Source organism: Cucumis sativus, chromosome 6 (genome assembly GCF_000004075.3).
Source record: "Cucumis sativus cultivar 9930 chromosome 6, Cucumber_9930_V3, whole genome shotgun sequence".
In the NCBI taxonomy this organism is placed as follows: domain Eukaryota; kingdom Viridiplantae; phylum Streptophyta; class Magnoliopsida; order Cucurbitales; family Cucurbitaceae; genus Cucumis; species Cucumis sativus.
This window is the reverse complement of record NC_026660.2, coordinates 30815012-30830180: the sequence shown is the minus strand read 5'-3', so window position 1 is coordinate 30830180 and position 15169 is coordinate 30815012. Positions and strand designations below refer to the sequence as shown.

The following is a 15169-nucleotide window of genomic DNA, read 5'->3' as shown; positions in this document are numbered from 1 at the left end:
ATCTTTCTTCTTCTTCTTCTTCTTCTTCTTCTTCTTTCTTTCTTTCTTTCTTTTTGACAATGAATTATATTAGTAGTTGGCTTTTAATTAATTAATTATTTCTATCCTTTTTTTTTCCTCATTTCAAATTTGCTATTTTAAGGAATGGGTTTTGACTTGCCCTTTTGTCAGTTCCTTTTTAACTTCTGTCTCATTCTGAAGTTGGGAAAACCCCACTTCATTACCTTTAAACTAAACTAAATAAATAAATAGATTTTCTTCTACTAAATTTCTTTTTTAAAAAAAACCCCTAATAATAAAGAACATAAGAAAATAAAAATTTTGAAGTCATATGAATTGTAATGAGAGAGAGAGAGAGAGAGAGGTTAAAGAAGTGTCAGGGTTAACATGTGCTTCATGTTCTCTCTCCGACTGCACCAACTCAACTCCCCCCTGTAACTTTGGTTATTATCTTACTATACTACCTCCCCTACCCAATCATTTTTCCTTTTTTGGTATATCTCTTTAATCATCCACCCAACTATAAAAACTCACACACATATATAACAAAATCTTGATACCATATATAAGATTGAATTTAAAGGTAGATAGATTTTGAATTAACTTCAAGTTATTACTCTCTTCTATATGTATAATGTTGTAATAAAAAGAGAAGGAGCGTAAGGGCATTGTTATTTGTTAATATAAATAATTTCGTCGGGGAGTAGAGGAAATCTTTGTCGTTAGTTGGAAACAATATATTTGGTAATGGACGGTAGGAGATGGAAAGGGTTTTGAAAGTGAATGGAGGAGATGAAGACGCGTGGAACATAAAAATGGTAAAGAAAATCACGTGACATGGGCATGTCGCCTTAATTCCGGCATGCATTTGAGAGAAACAGCCATCAGCCATCAGCCATCAGCCATCAGCCATCAGCAGCGCTCAGCCCCTCAGCGCCTCAGCCCCTTAGCCCCGCACCCCCTCAGCCCCTCAGCCCCTCACCCCTCCTGTCATTTATTTCTTAACACCTTTCGTGGGGGTTGTTCCACGTGGCACTTACACACCCCCAATTCAATCCTATTTCACCATCAACTCAACAACGCATACACAAACTTTATTGTTATTAATATTTTTTTGTAAGAGCAACACAACAATGTTCGAATTTATTGTACGTAGTAGGCTTAGCTACCAATCTTAAATGCCATGCTATATCTGTAATAACAACTCTATTCCTAACAACAATTTATTCAAAATTCCGGAGAGATTCCAACTCGTGATGAATTTTATTGTCCTCTACCATCTATTTATTTATTATTATTATTATTATTTTGTGTACATGGGTTATTTAATTTACACTATAATGCAAATCAATTGAACAACCACGTGTTTCAATTCACATTTAATGCTCAATTATCTAGCTCTACGTTCTTCCTTTAGATTTGTGGAACAACAAACAAAGATCATCTCATTATTATTTTTTTCTAATGCAAAATTATAAAGCGATTTTACCTTTAATTGTCTACCCTTCAAAGGGGTTTTCACTTCAATTGTCTATCCTTCAAACGGGTTTTCACTAAAACGTTCGGATGAAAATCTAAACGGAAGCTATCTTGAAACATTTTAAAGGCATCCCAAACAAAATTGAAAAACATGATGAGATCATATATTGAGGTATGTTTGTTTAACGTTTCAAGTATTTAATTTTAAAACCCCGACGTTTTGAAAAACATTGGAAAGTAACCTAGTTTTTGAAAAGAAGTTTAGAGTGATTTTATCCCAAGAATTTAAACAAATATGATTTTTTTTAAAGCATTTTTTCTTTGATCAATTCAAATGAGTGACATAAATTATACTATTTTTTTCCCATGCGTTAATGCTATATGTCATACCTCAACTAGAAAATTAATCTGTCTTAAGTTAATTATTTGAAATTATGTTTCTTTTTATCACTAGATCCAGCAACGATGGTTTACAAACCTATTTGCAATTAAAAAAATAATAATTATTCAATTTCGATCTCAAATTAAAAGCATTTCTACTGGTTGTCAAAGAATTGTGATTTTGAATTTAGAATGAATATGAATATGAATAAACTAATAATGATAAAAAAAAAGCGAGAAAGAGGAAGATGACAAAGGTTGTCCGAATGCTGTTTGCCTTCTTCCTTTGCCCATCGGTTAGAAAGAGAGATTCTGATCATGTCAAAGTTCAATGATTTCTAAAATGGTGGGAGCTGATTTTTGTAAAAAATTAATGCTTCGAATCAACTCAAAATTTTGGCATCGTCTTTAATTTCCATCTTCCTTTCCAAGTCTATCAACTATATAAGATCTCAAATTTATCGACCGTCCAGTACACTTGTGTTAATTATTTGACAGGGAATACAAACTTACAAAAACCACACCAATGAATCAAATCGACTCAAATATGATATTATATATGTTTCTTTTTTAAAAAAATTGTATGTACAAAGATCAAACCTTGACTCCTTAATTTAAGGTTCCTTGAAGTCAAGTAGGCCATGCCAATTATTGAGGATCTAAGCTCACTTTCACCTCTCAAATCTTATAAATCTACAAAGGAAATTGGATCATACTATAATCCATCCAGCAGCGGGATGGACCCTAAGTTTGGTGAATAAAGATGCTTAATTTTGAGAGACACAAACAGTTAGGGAAGCAGAGTAGCAACTATTTAACTTTGATACAGAGCCAAATTTAATATCCGTATGATGTCTTCTACTATTTGACCTGGAAGGGCAGACCCCTCTCGTTCTTAGCTTTGGTAGGCCGATACCAATACCATATTATGAATGAACACAATAACAATTAACAACTGAAAAGAGGAGAGAGAAATTGAAGAAGTGAAAAAGAAAGGGGACCCATGATTCAAAACGACTCTGAAATTGAGCACAAGCATTGTACAATGCAGAATCAGACCTTTTCAGAAAGGATAATTAATCCTCTCCTTCCCCCTCCCTCCCCTCTCCTTCCACCATGAGAAAATTCATATAATCACACACCAACCTCTCCACATCTAAACAATGGCTTTGTTCCATATCCCCAAACCATATTATATCATAAATCCCAAGCTTAAACACCTTAGATAACTTCATTAAAGAGAAAGAATCAGCAATCCGAGTCCTCATTTCATTAAGAGGAGCTGACACCCAACCTGGGAAATGGTTCTCAACTAGAAATAGACTGGATAATAAAACACTAACAACTGGTTGTATGAAAATTCTATCTTAAATTGTCTAATTCAGCATTTTCAATTTTGGTCGACATTCAAAGTCTAGATTGGTTTTGCAATGAAAGTTTGAAGATTCATACGAATGGGGGATGTGTACAAGAACTAGATATTATTAAAAAGAATAGTACAAGGGAAATTAAAATGGGCAGAAGGAAAAGAAAGTGGGGACAGTGAGGGAAAAAAGGGGAGAACTGAAATGAGAGGATGGTGAGTGGGTGGAAGAATAATGGGTGGCATTTCCAAGTTCCAACACAATAATAATAAGAATAGATTAATAGCATGCAATAGAAATGCAACTTTTCATGCATTATATAATTTTATATGTACGTGGAATGACCCTACCTGATATGACCAACCATGCATTGACTCTACCCCTTTCCCATTCAAACTCCTTCATCATTCACCACTTTGCAGCCACCAATTTCCTGTTTCCATACTGTTTGATTTGATTCATTGCCATCCTTCTTTTTCACTATACCAAATTAGTTAGTATCCTACCCCACACCCCCATTTGATTGAAGATCACTGTGCATCTTGTTCATCATCAAAGCATCAGCGGGAGTAAATCTAGGGTTATTGTTCTCCTAATCCTTGCCAATGTCAGAAGCCTATTTTTATATCTAATGATAACCATAATTGTGTCTCAAAAAAAAAAGAAAAGTAGACCTCAACTAATGGTATGTTATAATGTCTGTGAAAGTAGTTTGGCGATTAGGTCACTGAATAATATGATGAAAATGGCAATACTTTATGGTTATTATGAAGAAAAGAATACAGTGGTTCAATGTTTGTGCAAGAAAATATTTATCATTACCTTGCCGAAATTTCTGAATGACAACTCGTATAATTAAGAGTCAGCCTGCTGTAAAGGCCTAGGAAGATAAGAACTTATACAAAGAAGTCATAGGATGGAATCCTTCGGAAAAGTTGTGAATGTTCAAAGACTTCTAGGACTCATTTGAAGTGGAGACAGAATAGGGTGAGGTAGAAATCTCCCGTCCAAACTAAGATAAGATATTTGAGTAAAATATATGAAAGCCAATATTGTGGAATGAAAGTGTTCTCGAACTAAATATGAAAAGAATGAAAACTTTCCATTCAAAGAATTGTCTATCCAGACGATGATATCTAATTTGGGATTCATTTCAATATAAATCATGGTGTTAAGCATTCGATTTAAGTTTCCACAAATTCTCCCCTAAAGATCCTTTTGAGACAATAGAGTGGCTCTTTTTTTTTTTTTTTTTTTTCTTTCAAAAAGCAATATAGAGATTTTGAGTGGAAAAAAAGTTGAGATCTAAACATATGGGAAGTTTTGATGTCACTCTATCTGGTAGGCCAAAAGTCTAATGCCTAGTCCAATTGCAAGGAATCAAAGAAACAACCAAACCAATCTCACGTTTAGAAGATCGCTCCCTTTTCAAAACTGGAGAAGGGACAAACCATAGGGATTTCTGGGTTGAAGAGCATACCCACCACGAAAACTTTTAGGTTAACACAAGAAACTTTAGGCCCACGTAATTCCAACCTTCCAATTTACGGAGTTTAGACCCTAAACTTTATTACAGAACTCTTCTTTAAAAATTCGTGAGTAGACGATTTGTCTAATCTCAAAATAATTGAGTGCAAACAAACTAGCAGAATATTTAAACCATATGTAGATGTCAACTATGGTTTGGACATATTTTAAAATCATTTATGTAAATCATAGTCCTTTTTGACCATGACGTCAACCCATGATTATTAATGCATCACAATGCAATTCATGTATTTCAAACATGAAACATTTTAGTTCCCATTGAGAAAAATCTCATCAAAATCAAGTATTAGGTTGTATGATGTGTAACAACCAGGTATTTCAGTTCTATAAACATACTTAGTTCCTCCATCAGATTATTGAACTAAAATACAAGAAACTGTATTACCAACGATATTTTTTCACTGTAGGAACTATGTATCCTGTGAGTCAGGCTCTAAAGCTTCAATTAAGAAGGTAAAGACTTAGGTTAAGAGAAAAGAAGGGGGAGATTTGTTAAGGGAGATGATTGGTCCCCCAATCCCATCACAATTCAGGAAATGGGTCAGGCCTTTTTTAAGTTGAAACAGAGCAGAGCAGAGCAGAGCAGAGAGCAGCTGGCTGCCATTGCCATTTTTCTGATTTAGATCTCATCTACTCTTACTTTTGGTAGTCTTGGGGGTACACGCTCCTTCTAACCTACGGTTACTCGACTACTCTCTACATCTTCCTTCACACCCTTCCCTTTTCTTGTCTTCCCATTTAATTGAAATTTTATTGTATTACCTTTTTTTTACTCTCTACATCTTCTTTCGCCAAATTCCATTCAATCGGAATTTTAATGGAATGACAATTTCCCTTTATTTTTTATTTTTTGCAATTTTCAGTTTTGAGGTAAATTCTTGAGTGCTAAACCACATTTCCGTCGTTCACTTCCTCTCCCTTTACAAATAATTCATATTTATGAAAATTTTGACTAACTGTAAGGGTATCTTGGGACTTACAACATCTTAAGAATTCTTTTAATATTTCTACAAAATATATTTTCACATAGATCATTAATTTTTAAAAAAGAGGTGTTCGTATAGATTAATAATCCTCTTTTCATTCAAAACATGGTACCACTTTCTTTTTTCTTTTCTCCAATAAAGACAGAAATTCCATGTGAAAATTTGTACTTCATATTAGTTTATAATTCCACATGTGAAGACTTTTGTTATATATAAAAAATGTAAACCCTAAACAAAAAATGTAAGGCATACTTCTTTTCATCTCTATATTTCATGTTTATGTAAAATTCTGCCCCTATACTTGAGGGAAAAAACTCAATCTATCCCTACTTGAATTCACTAATCTCACTAATTCCCCCCTTATTGAACGAAATTATACGAAAATTACAATTAAATTGTGTATTTAATTCTGAGATTCACATTTAATTTATTCCTTTTTTGTACTTGTTAAAGCTTCAGTTTTCTTACTCTTCGTTAGTAGTAGCATAATTATATGGATGATATTAGATAAATTAACGTTAATGTAGTTAATTATCAGAGCACTCATCAATAGCAAGAATCTAAGATTAACTAAATAAGAAGATGGAAGTTTTAGGATTAAAAGAAAAGAGAGAGAGACACAATAATGGAAGAACTGAGGGAATAATAAAAGTAAAGTGTGGGAATTATAAGGATGGAAAGTAGAGGAGATTAGATTAAGATAAGTGATGGTTGTCACAGTCGGAGTGATGGCTGTAGGCATTATGGTTGATAGAAATGGAGCCCAGATATCAGATATTCCAGAGGCCATCATTGTCCCAATCCTTTGACTCATTTATACTTATGCAATTCTTCCTTTGACCATATAAAATAAAACCCACTCTCTATCTATCTCTCTATCTATCTCTTGCTTTTAGGTTCAATGCCTATACTCCCTCCTCCTTTTCTCTCTTCATTCATTTTTATCCATTTTGGTTTAAGAGAATGTCTTGTCAACACAACCCTCGCTTCACTTCTGCTTAATCCTTCTACAGTACTTACACTAACATTCAACAACTTCTCCCTCCCTCCACCCTTTTTTACAACTCTGCCCTCCACATCTTTCCTTATTTCAAATCGAATCTCATGTCAATACAAAAGTACCATTTGTGTAGACTATATAAGAATAAGTTTTAAATGCAAATGAAATCTAATTAGATGAGTCCATTTAACCTGTTGGATGCGTCCAACGCAACAGAGCCGGAAATCCCCAATGGGAGAGTGTAATTCCTTTCTTCCCATTTACAAATCTATAGTCCCCTCCCCACTCCGCCTGCAAGTGTAAACTAAATTTGCAATACATATAAAAGAGAGAAAAAAAACTATCCTACCACAGCCGCAGACCCATCTCTCCTCTCTGCCTCGTCTCGTCACATCTCACCACCCAATTCTTTACTCCATGTATTCTGGCCCAAACTTGGACTATGAATTAACTATTTTGTGCATTTGATCTTCAATTAAGTTATTTGTTACTCCATGTATTCTGGCGTGGAAATGTTGCTATGAAGTGATAAATAAAAATTAATAGAGGGTTGAAATATTAATAAAAAAATTGTTTATATATTTAATTGAAATTAAATAAAAAAACAGTCAAAAAAACAAAGATGGAGAAACTTTCCCCGCGAGGAATCCCTACCTTGTTCCCCAAGGGAGAAACTTGTGGGGACCAAAAATAGGGTCCCCAACTCCCACCCCGTCCCATCCAGTGCACATCTGTAAATCTAATCTCATGTAAACCCATGCCCGCCTCTCCACTAAACAGTCTTTAAGGGTGTGTTTGGTTCAAGGGGAGGGTTGCAGTGTTGCAAACTCCTCCTTGCTTGACACAGGGTTAGTAGATTTCATTACTAAAAAACATCAATTTTACGTATTATCATTTCCTTACAATATTGCCTGCAAAGTTCACAGTTCACTAAATTTTATAACTTCTTTGTCCTCACTCATCACTATTCCAGTCCCTACTCCAAACATCCAAACACCTAAAATAACGGAGGCATGTGTTCAGAATAGATATAAGAAAAAAAAATTAAGGGATAAAAATAGAGCTGCCAAATCCCATATCTCAACCATACCTTTGGAGAGACTGTATGGCTAAGCTATGCTCATACCTAAATACTAACCCTTCTTAATTGGCTCTGACTTTAGTTTTTTTATCATTTCAAGAATGTACCGGTTGATTTATATGTAGGTCTGGGATTGGGAATTTTGTATAATAAGAGGTTTTCGTCACATTTACTAGTTGGACGGGGTGTTGTAATATGTTTATCATAATAAAATCATTTTGGTGGGTAGATTATCCTGCTCTAGTTCAAGTTGGATTACATGATGTTTTGTTAAAAGTTTCTTTTATTTCTCTGAGTTGACTTTATGTGTATCATTATACCATCATTTTGATCAGAAAATATCCTGCTCTAGTTCAAGTTTGGCTATCTTATATCTTATATCTTGTTGTAATATGATTTTTTTTATATTCGTAAGTGTTCAGGCCAGCTTTCATGCACCTCGACTAATCTCATGGAACAATCTGTTTGACTCTATAACATTTGGATAACATTTTGGTGCCGAAGAAATTCATAGGAAATTAATTTCTAGGTAGGTTGATTTTACCCTCGGGATTCATTAGTTGAATAGAAATATAAAAACTGGCTCAACCATCAGGAAGAGTACCTTCCCTTAGCTTCTATTTATTCAGATATAAAAAAAAATTCTCTACTGCGACTTACAAAGGATGCCAATTGAGGCCGTTTCCAATTCCCAAATAAAAGAAAGATACCAAACGTCAAATGTGCTTCTGATTTCTTGGTTCCACGAAACAAACATCAATAGGAGAACTGTATTCCTGTCTAGATTTTTTTATAATGGAAATGAACCTCTTTGTTAATAACAATAATAAAATAGACTAATGCTCAAAGTACAAGAATATTATACCAAGAGAAAATAGGATTAAGGGAAAATAACAGAAACTGAAATAAAAGGTATATCCAGGCAACATAAAATGATGACAACCTAAAACAATCTCAAGCATAAAAACAACGAGCTAATCAAAGCAAATGAAATTCGACAACAGCTAAATACAAAGTAAAACTGAAACACTTTCTCAAAAAGAGCCCTGTCTAGATTATAAATATAGGATACATTTGCTATTTGCCCTATTTTGTTCAGTTAGATACAATGACTTCTGAATTCTGATTAATAATGGCTATCCAGCCCCACCTCCTAACAAAACGCATAACTTACTTCGAAGCACAGAAGAAGGTCTAAATCTTATTCTTTTGTCACATTACAGGCCAAATAAAGTCTCCCTTTTTAATCTAGGCAATAAAGGCCTAATGGTAAATGGGGTTTCTTGATAGTTTAAGTTCGACAGGTATGAAAATTAGCTAAGGCATAGTAAAACATGATATGTAAGGAAAAAAACTCATTGTGTACATTTAAAAATTAACTTGCAGCACATCTCCACTTGAATTCTTGATGATTATTTCATAGTTTTAACTGGATTATATACTCTAGACTTCCTATCACCCAGTAGAAAAAAAATTGGAGATATAATTTAAATAATGTTCAGAGAAAAATTTCAATTCATAGAGCAGGTAAAGAGTAAATAAACATTACATGGCATCGACTGAAATTGTTGCATTTTCGATGTTTATCTCAAGACAACATTCAACTTGCTCTGAACCTGCTCTCTCACGTTCGTCTGCAATTGCAACCATAAAATATATGAAGCCTGTATCCGAACTTATTGTTTAAAACAAATTAATATACAACTTAAAGTTGATCAATACCTGCAAATCATTGATTTCTTCATCTGTGAGTGACCGTTCCATAGATCGGTAAGCAATCCTATAACAGTGACTCGTCGTCCCTTTCTTCTCATTGGTAAAACTGTCTATCAGTTGCACCTGTCAGCATCCATTTGTAAGGAACGAAATTATTTTACCAAACGAGGGGCAACTGTCAAATAACTGAACAGACCAGATTATCTTAAGAATGTACCTTAAAAGCAAAATCTCTTGTGCCCCTAACTTAAGCATTTGCTTCACTAAATTATTTAAAGAACACTTTATGAAAACATTTAATAGCATACCTCTTCAACAAGGTCCCCGGCAATTCCTCTCACAACTTCACACAGATTATTCTCGGTGAAAGATTCATTGATCCAAAAACTAATATCCTTGTAGCAAGGTGGAAACTGCAGCATATACAATTGCTAAAGCTTTTAAAATAAATTAGAGTATATAATTTGTTAGAGAATTCATACTGAAACCAGTTAGATGTCACTAAAAGAAATAGAATAAAAAATTGCCCTTGCAGGAAATCAAATATTGCTCTCCCTTGATGCCTAAAATGTTTGGTAATAGTACCTTAGAAAATGGTTTAAATTTAACACCTAGCTTGCCCTTTGAGAACTGCAAAGAAAATGCCCATCGTGATATTGGGTAATTCATTTTTGAGAATGGGCCAAAGAGAAATAGTGGAAAATGGATGAGTACAGTTTAGCAATTAGATACCTGTGAGGTAAATCGCTCATCAGCTGACCAAAATAATCGGACATCGGGTATACCAAAAAGAACCATGGCTAGTCTTTCCAAACCGAGACCAAAAGCCCATGAAACATGATTCTCTTTGCCGCATTTTTTCAATATTTTTTGCTCCATCACCCCACATCCCAATACTTCCAGCCATTTCTCCTGCATAAATTCAAAAGAAAGAAAACAAACGATAAATTTCATTCAAGAAGGAACCAACAGCAAATGCAACAAATATAATTTGAGGAAATCTCATAATTTGAACATTAACCATTCATTCTTTTATAGGATTCATGGGTTGAAATAATAGCTAAGGAATGGCTGCGGTCAATCTCAACGCACATACAGAAATCATCTACGTCCCCTCCCTAACACCGTTACTAACGCATTCTCGAAAGCTACAAAGTTGCAGGGTTCTTATATTAAACCAGAAATAACATGGTGCAGAATTTGGCATTAGATAAACTTAAATGCATATTAGTGACAGTGAAAGGCTTTTATAAAAGAGGCAACTCAGTGCACCATAATCAATTTATGCAATTCCAAAGAGGAAATTGACTAAATGATCATTTGACATACTTGAAAGAAAATCTCAAGTTCGAATGATGGGTCCGTAAATGGGAAATATGCATCAACCCAGCGCATTTCCACAGCACCTGAAAGATTTAGGAGAATAGTTAATGATAGCATAGAACCTAACATTTACCTTCAATTAAATTTGGGCATATTTCAAACTTCAACCCAAATATTAAAAAAGAAAATGTAAAATGCAAATTAAAGCAATCTGAGTTTGCTTCATTCATATTAATTCCCATATCAAGTTCCTGGAATGAAAAGTCAGGAGTGGGAATTTTAAAATCAAATTTTTTATGACTATAGAAAAAAATCAGGATATAGACTTAAGAATTCAGGTTAAACAATTTTGCACCTCAAACACAAACCATTTAACTCCACATATTAATTACTCCCCAATCTAAACAGCTTTGAACTCAACAATTCAACTCAGAGCCCCCAAAGCCTTCTTAATGATCAAATGCAAAACAATAATCATTAATACTTATCCAATTCATATGTTTGTTCCTACTATAGTTTTTATCATTAACAACTTATTCTGCAAGTGTTATTGTTTCGTGTATGCCCAAAATCATTTGCATTTCCAATAGAATCCCCAACATATAACTAAGGCAGAAAGGGAATAACCATGGATACCTAAATGAATATAAACTTACCAAACAAATGCCTTGCCAAACCTTCCAAGCATTTCTTCAGGTCATCAGCGGCATAAGAAGTTCCATCTGTACCAGATACCTCCAAATCATCGAGAGAAAAGACACGGACAGCTTCCATCTGAGGGAAGTGGCAACAAAACTCATTAAATGAAAACTTCAGCAAACTTAGCAAAAGACGTGAATTGATTACTGCAATTATTTAGATTACCTGATGAAACACAGGGTAATGAGTTGAATCAATGGAATCCCGACGGTAAACATCTCCCGTTACAAGAAACTGAGTATAGCCTCTTCTCAACAGCTCTGCTTGATGTGCACTTGTATGACATCTCAGAACAGTTTGTGAGTCAATGTAATATGTATCATTATAACTGCGGCTTACATGATCTTCTGGAACTAACACATCATCAAAGTTCTGCAGACATAATAATAGGATTTGACAAGAGGCATTAGTATGTTAAAGACAATAATTATTAGAAATAAAAAACACAAAAGCATGAAGGAGGAAAAAAAAACTGACCAGTTGCCAAGAAAGATGACAACTAAGTTATCATTCCTTAACCATTCTGGAAAACTCATATTCATTATTATGTTCAATATATAATTAATCCAGAGAGAATATTGAAATCTCCTGCTGGCCTCCAACAGATTATTTTGGTTGGCATGCTTACAAGTTGTGGTTACACAAGCAGTGCACATTTATAGCTGATACATGATAAGACTACCACCTGATTCGATGATATGTTGAGACTTCGAGTCGAGAAATTCAAGGGATATTTCCAATATCCTAAATAAGTAGTAATCAAGACTTGAACCTGTAACCTTCTTAACCCTAAGAGTTTTTTACTTGTCCTTTTCGCCGAAGTCCCAAAGCTATGATTTGTTATATTCCATATATTAAGAAAAAGTTTTAACCACAAATGATAGTTGATGCACTTAACACCTAAATGGAAGTTCTACATGCTTTCATACTGCATAACTACAGGTGTAAAAAAAGAGAAAGAAAATCAGATATGCGGATTCTTCTGGAACTCTTAAAGAATGCAAAGGGTTAAAGGGTGTAGGAACGTTATCAGCATTCTAGCAGCGTTGTAAAAGAAGAATGTGAAACTTAGATTTCAAATAGTTTTGAAATTAAATCACTGTTTTAAGGAAAACCAACTCTATAAGTGTAAGAAGGGTGGTTATAGAATTCCATCACCAATAAGCCAGAAATTACTTGCAATGGCAGTTCGCAGTTCTCAGATTCCAATAAATGAAAACCAGCACATGCATTCAATTCTGCATGGGAGCAGATTTCCGTTGTGACCCACAAGAAAAACATGACAAAAATTCTGGGGCATGGATAAATCTTCAAACTAAGTCTAGTTGCACGATATACTGAACAACATAAGCAATACAATTTGCCAAAATCAAGCAGGCTGTTTTCTGTCATTAGTCCAATTTGTGCAGAAAGGTTGAAATACTTGCAACCTTCTAGATCAAAGATTCTTCACATCAGTGTTTTTTAATGCTCAAGGCACATTAAAGTGCAGTATTCAGGGATTAAGCGCAAGTTGCAAAAATAAAAAAGGTGCGGCTTTTTTTTTGTGAGGCACACTATATATATAAAAGTACTCCATTAAAGAAAAGAAAACATGGTTGAGGTAGAAATATGAAAAAATAGACCTCTAAACACAATAAATTTTGCATTTCCGTTTAGTAAATTTGATTTTATTTAGTTAATAAAAAGGGTAAACCCTAATTATTTCTATATTTTTAAGAATAACAAAACCTCAAGGAGCAGGGCTTTGAACCTTGGGGCTTGGGGCTTCACAAACGGCGCATGCCTGAGGTGCACCTTATTTTGTGAGCTGCGCATTTTCAAGGCAAGTCATCTGGGAGGGCTTTTTAAAACACCGTCTGACATATCTATCAGATTGTAGTACATCACATGCAAAGGTTCTAAAGAAGTGTAAAACTCATTTTTCTGAGAATTAGTTACTGGACTACTCAATTTCTGGAAACTAAACTTTCCGCAGGGATAAAGATGAACATTGAATAGGCGCTTTCAACCTCTAATTGTTGAGTTTAAAGGGCTTACCTCCTTCACGGAAACAATTGGACTGAGGTCATCAAACTTAATGAACTTATTTGAGTAATTTGTATCAAAATAGTTGTATATCTCATTCTTCAGAATGCCAAGTGGATGGTTATCTCTTCGATGTAGTTGCATACCAAGTTTTGAAAAAATATTATCTGGGACATTGTTCGTAGGATCATCCCTCACAACATCTGCAAGCTTCCAATAATATTAGTAACTCATCCACATTAAAATTTAACTTCAGACGGTATAAATTTCATAAAAATATGCTTAATTAGCAGAACAGATCAACAAGCACCAAGAAAATCAAATCCATAGACATAGTTTTGACGAGTAAACAAAAGAGAATCATGAACTTTAATGAATAATTATTAAACTTGAAATCAGGGGGAAAATGAAGCTACAGATAGCAACCCCATAAACATTTCTGGAAGAAGTTGTCTTATATCCCCTCAACGGCAATATAAACAGGAATCCAAGAAGAGGATTAATTATGACTCAAAACAGCAGAACCAAACACTTTGGGGATGTTTAGAAATTGAACTTAAAAGTTACTTTCCCGTTTAGAAATTGGAAATAAGCATAGCTGTTGTACCCAGCTCTTTAACTTGATTCTCCCGTGTATATACTAGTCTTTATATGCTGTATTTTTAAGCTGGCATCAAAGAGAAAATGAATACAGACGAGAAGATAAAAACTCACTCTTCCAACAGCTTTCTAAATTAGAAAATAGATACAATATAAAAAAAATATAGGGATCTTTTTTCAGAAACGATTCTCCCAAAACCAAGCAACAGAGCCCATTACCATTTCCTAAGTTCCAATGTTAGACCAACGAAATCACCGGGGTTGAACCAGAAAATCTCACAAATTAGGAAAGAGTTGATGTCTCGGAATACAGAAGCGATCAGGAAAAAAAAGAAGATAAATAGAAATGAAAAGAAAAGTATACCATCTTTCGTAATTGCAACTCCACCGAGCTCAAGAAGTGAAGAGACAGGCTGCGTCCATTTCTTCCGGTGAAGGCTATCGGAGGAAATAGCTGAGGAGGAGGAGAAAGATGCATAGAGGACAGAGGTTCTAAGACAGTTTCTGCGTAGAAGATTTGAAGCAGTGGTGAAGAGAAGAGCCTGAGTAAGTGACAGAGTCGACGCCATGTCGTTCCGTCTACTTCTCGTCCTGCTCTAACGTAATCTTATCGCTTTTCAGGTGCCGTCGACCCAACCTGGGCTTTCTAGGCCCAGATTTTAAAACACCTTCAAGGCCCAATATAACTTCAGATTTTGAAACCACCAATCACCAATTTGGATATAATAACATTTTTTAAAAATTATAAAGGTTATAAACTTTTGATTGACCAACATTTGCAACATGGTCTATTGGTAATAGACTTATATGGATTAAACAAATTTTGCTATATTTGTAAATTTTTTAAAATGTTGCTATATACTTAATTATTTTGAATCTAGTTATTGATTTTGCAACTATCTTTTCAATAAATTCAAATAAAAATAACATTCTTTTTATTAGACAATATAGACGTACATGTGTA

The 15169-nt window shown here is 34.3% G+C and overlaps 1 protein-coding gene across 5 annotated transcripts; it reads right to left on the bottom strand.

Moving 5' to 3' along the window:
- Nucleotides 1–6922: 6922 nt before the first annotated feature.
- On the bottom strand, nucleotides 6923–14830 carry LOC101205162 (phenylalanine--tRNA ligase, chloroplastic/mitochondrial). Of its 5 annotated transcripts, none has more exons than XR_004217504.1 (12): nucleotides 14570–14830; nucleotides 13618–13808; nucleotides 11743–11949; nucleotides 11535–11652; nucleotides 10885–10961; nucleotides 10288–10467; nucleotides 10141–10185; nucleotides 9864–9968; nucleotides 9562–9678; nucleotides 9389–9473; nucleotides 8500–8619; nucleotides 6923–7276 (listed from the first exon to the last, which is right to left on the bottom strand). XR_004217504.1 is itself a non-coding variant. In XM_011660040.2 (11 exons), exons 1-10 carry the CDS (start codon nucleotides 14772–14774, stop codon nucleotides 9423–9425), a joined length of 1296 nt encoding a protein of 431 aa, XP_011658342.1. In that variant the 5' UTR covers nucleotides 14775–14830; the 3' UTR covers nucleotides 8347–8619; nucleotides 9389–9422. The 5 variants fall into 5 exon arrangements, 3 of the variants coding, with proteins under 3 accessions (XP_011658342.1, XP_011658343.1, XP_004134536.1); XR_004217505.1 differs by having other exon boundaries at nucleotides 8500–8615; XM_011660040.2 differs by lacking the exon at nucleotides 6923–7276 and having other exon boundaries at nucleotides 8347–8619.
- Nucleotides 14831–15169: the final 339 nt, after the last annotated feature.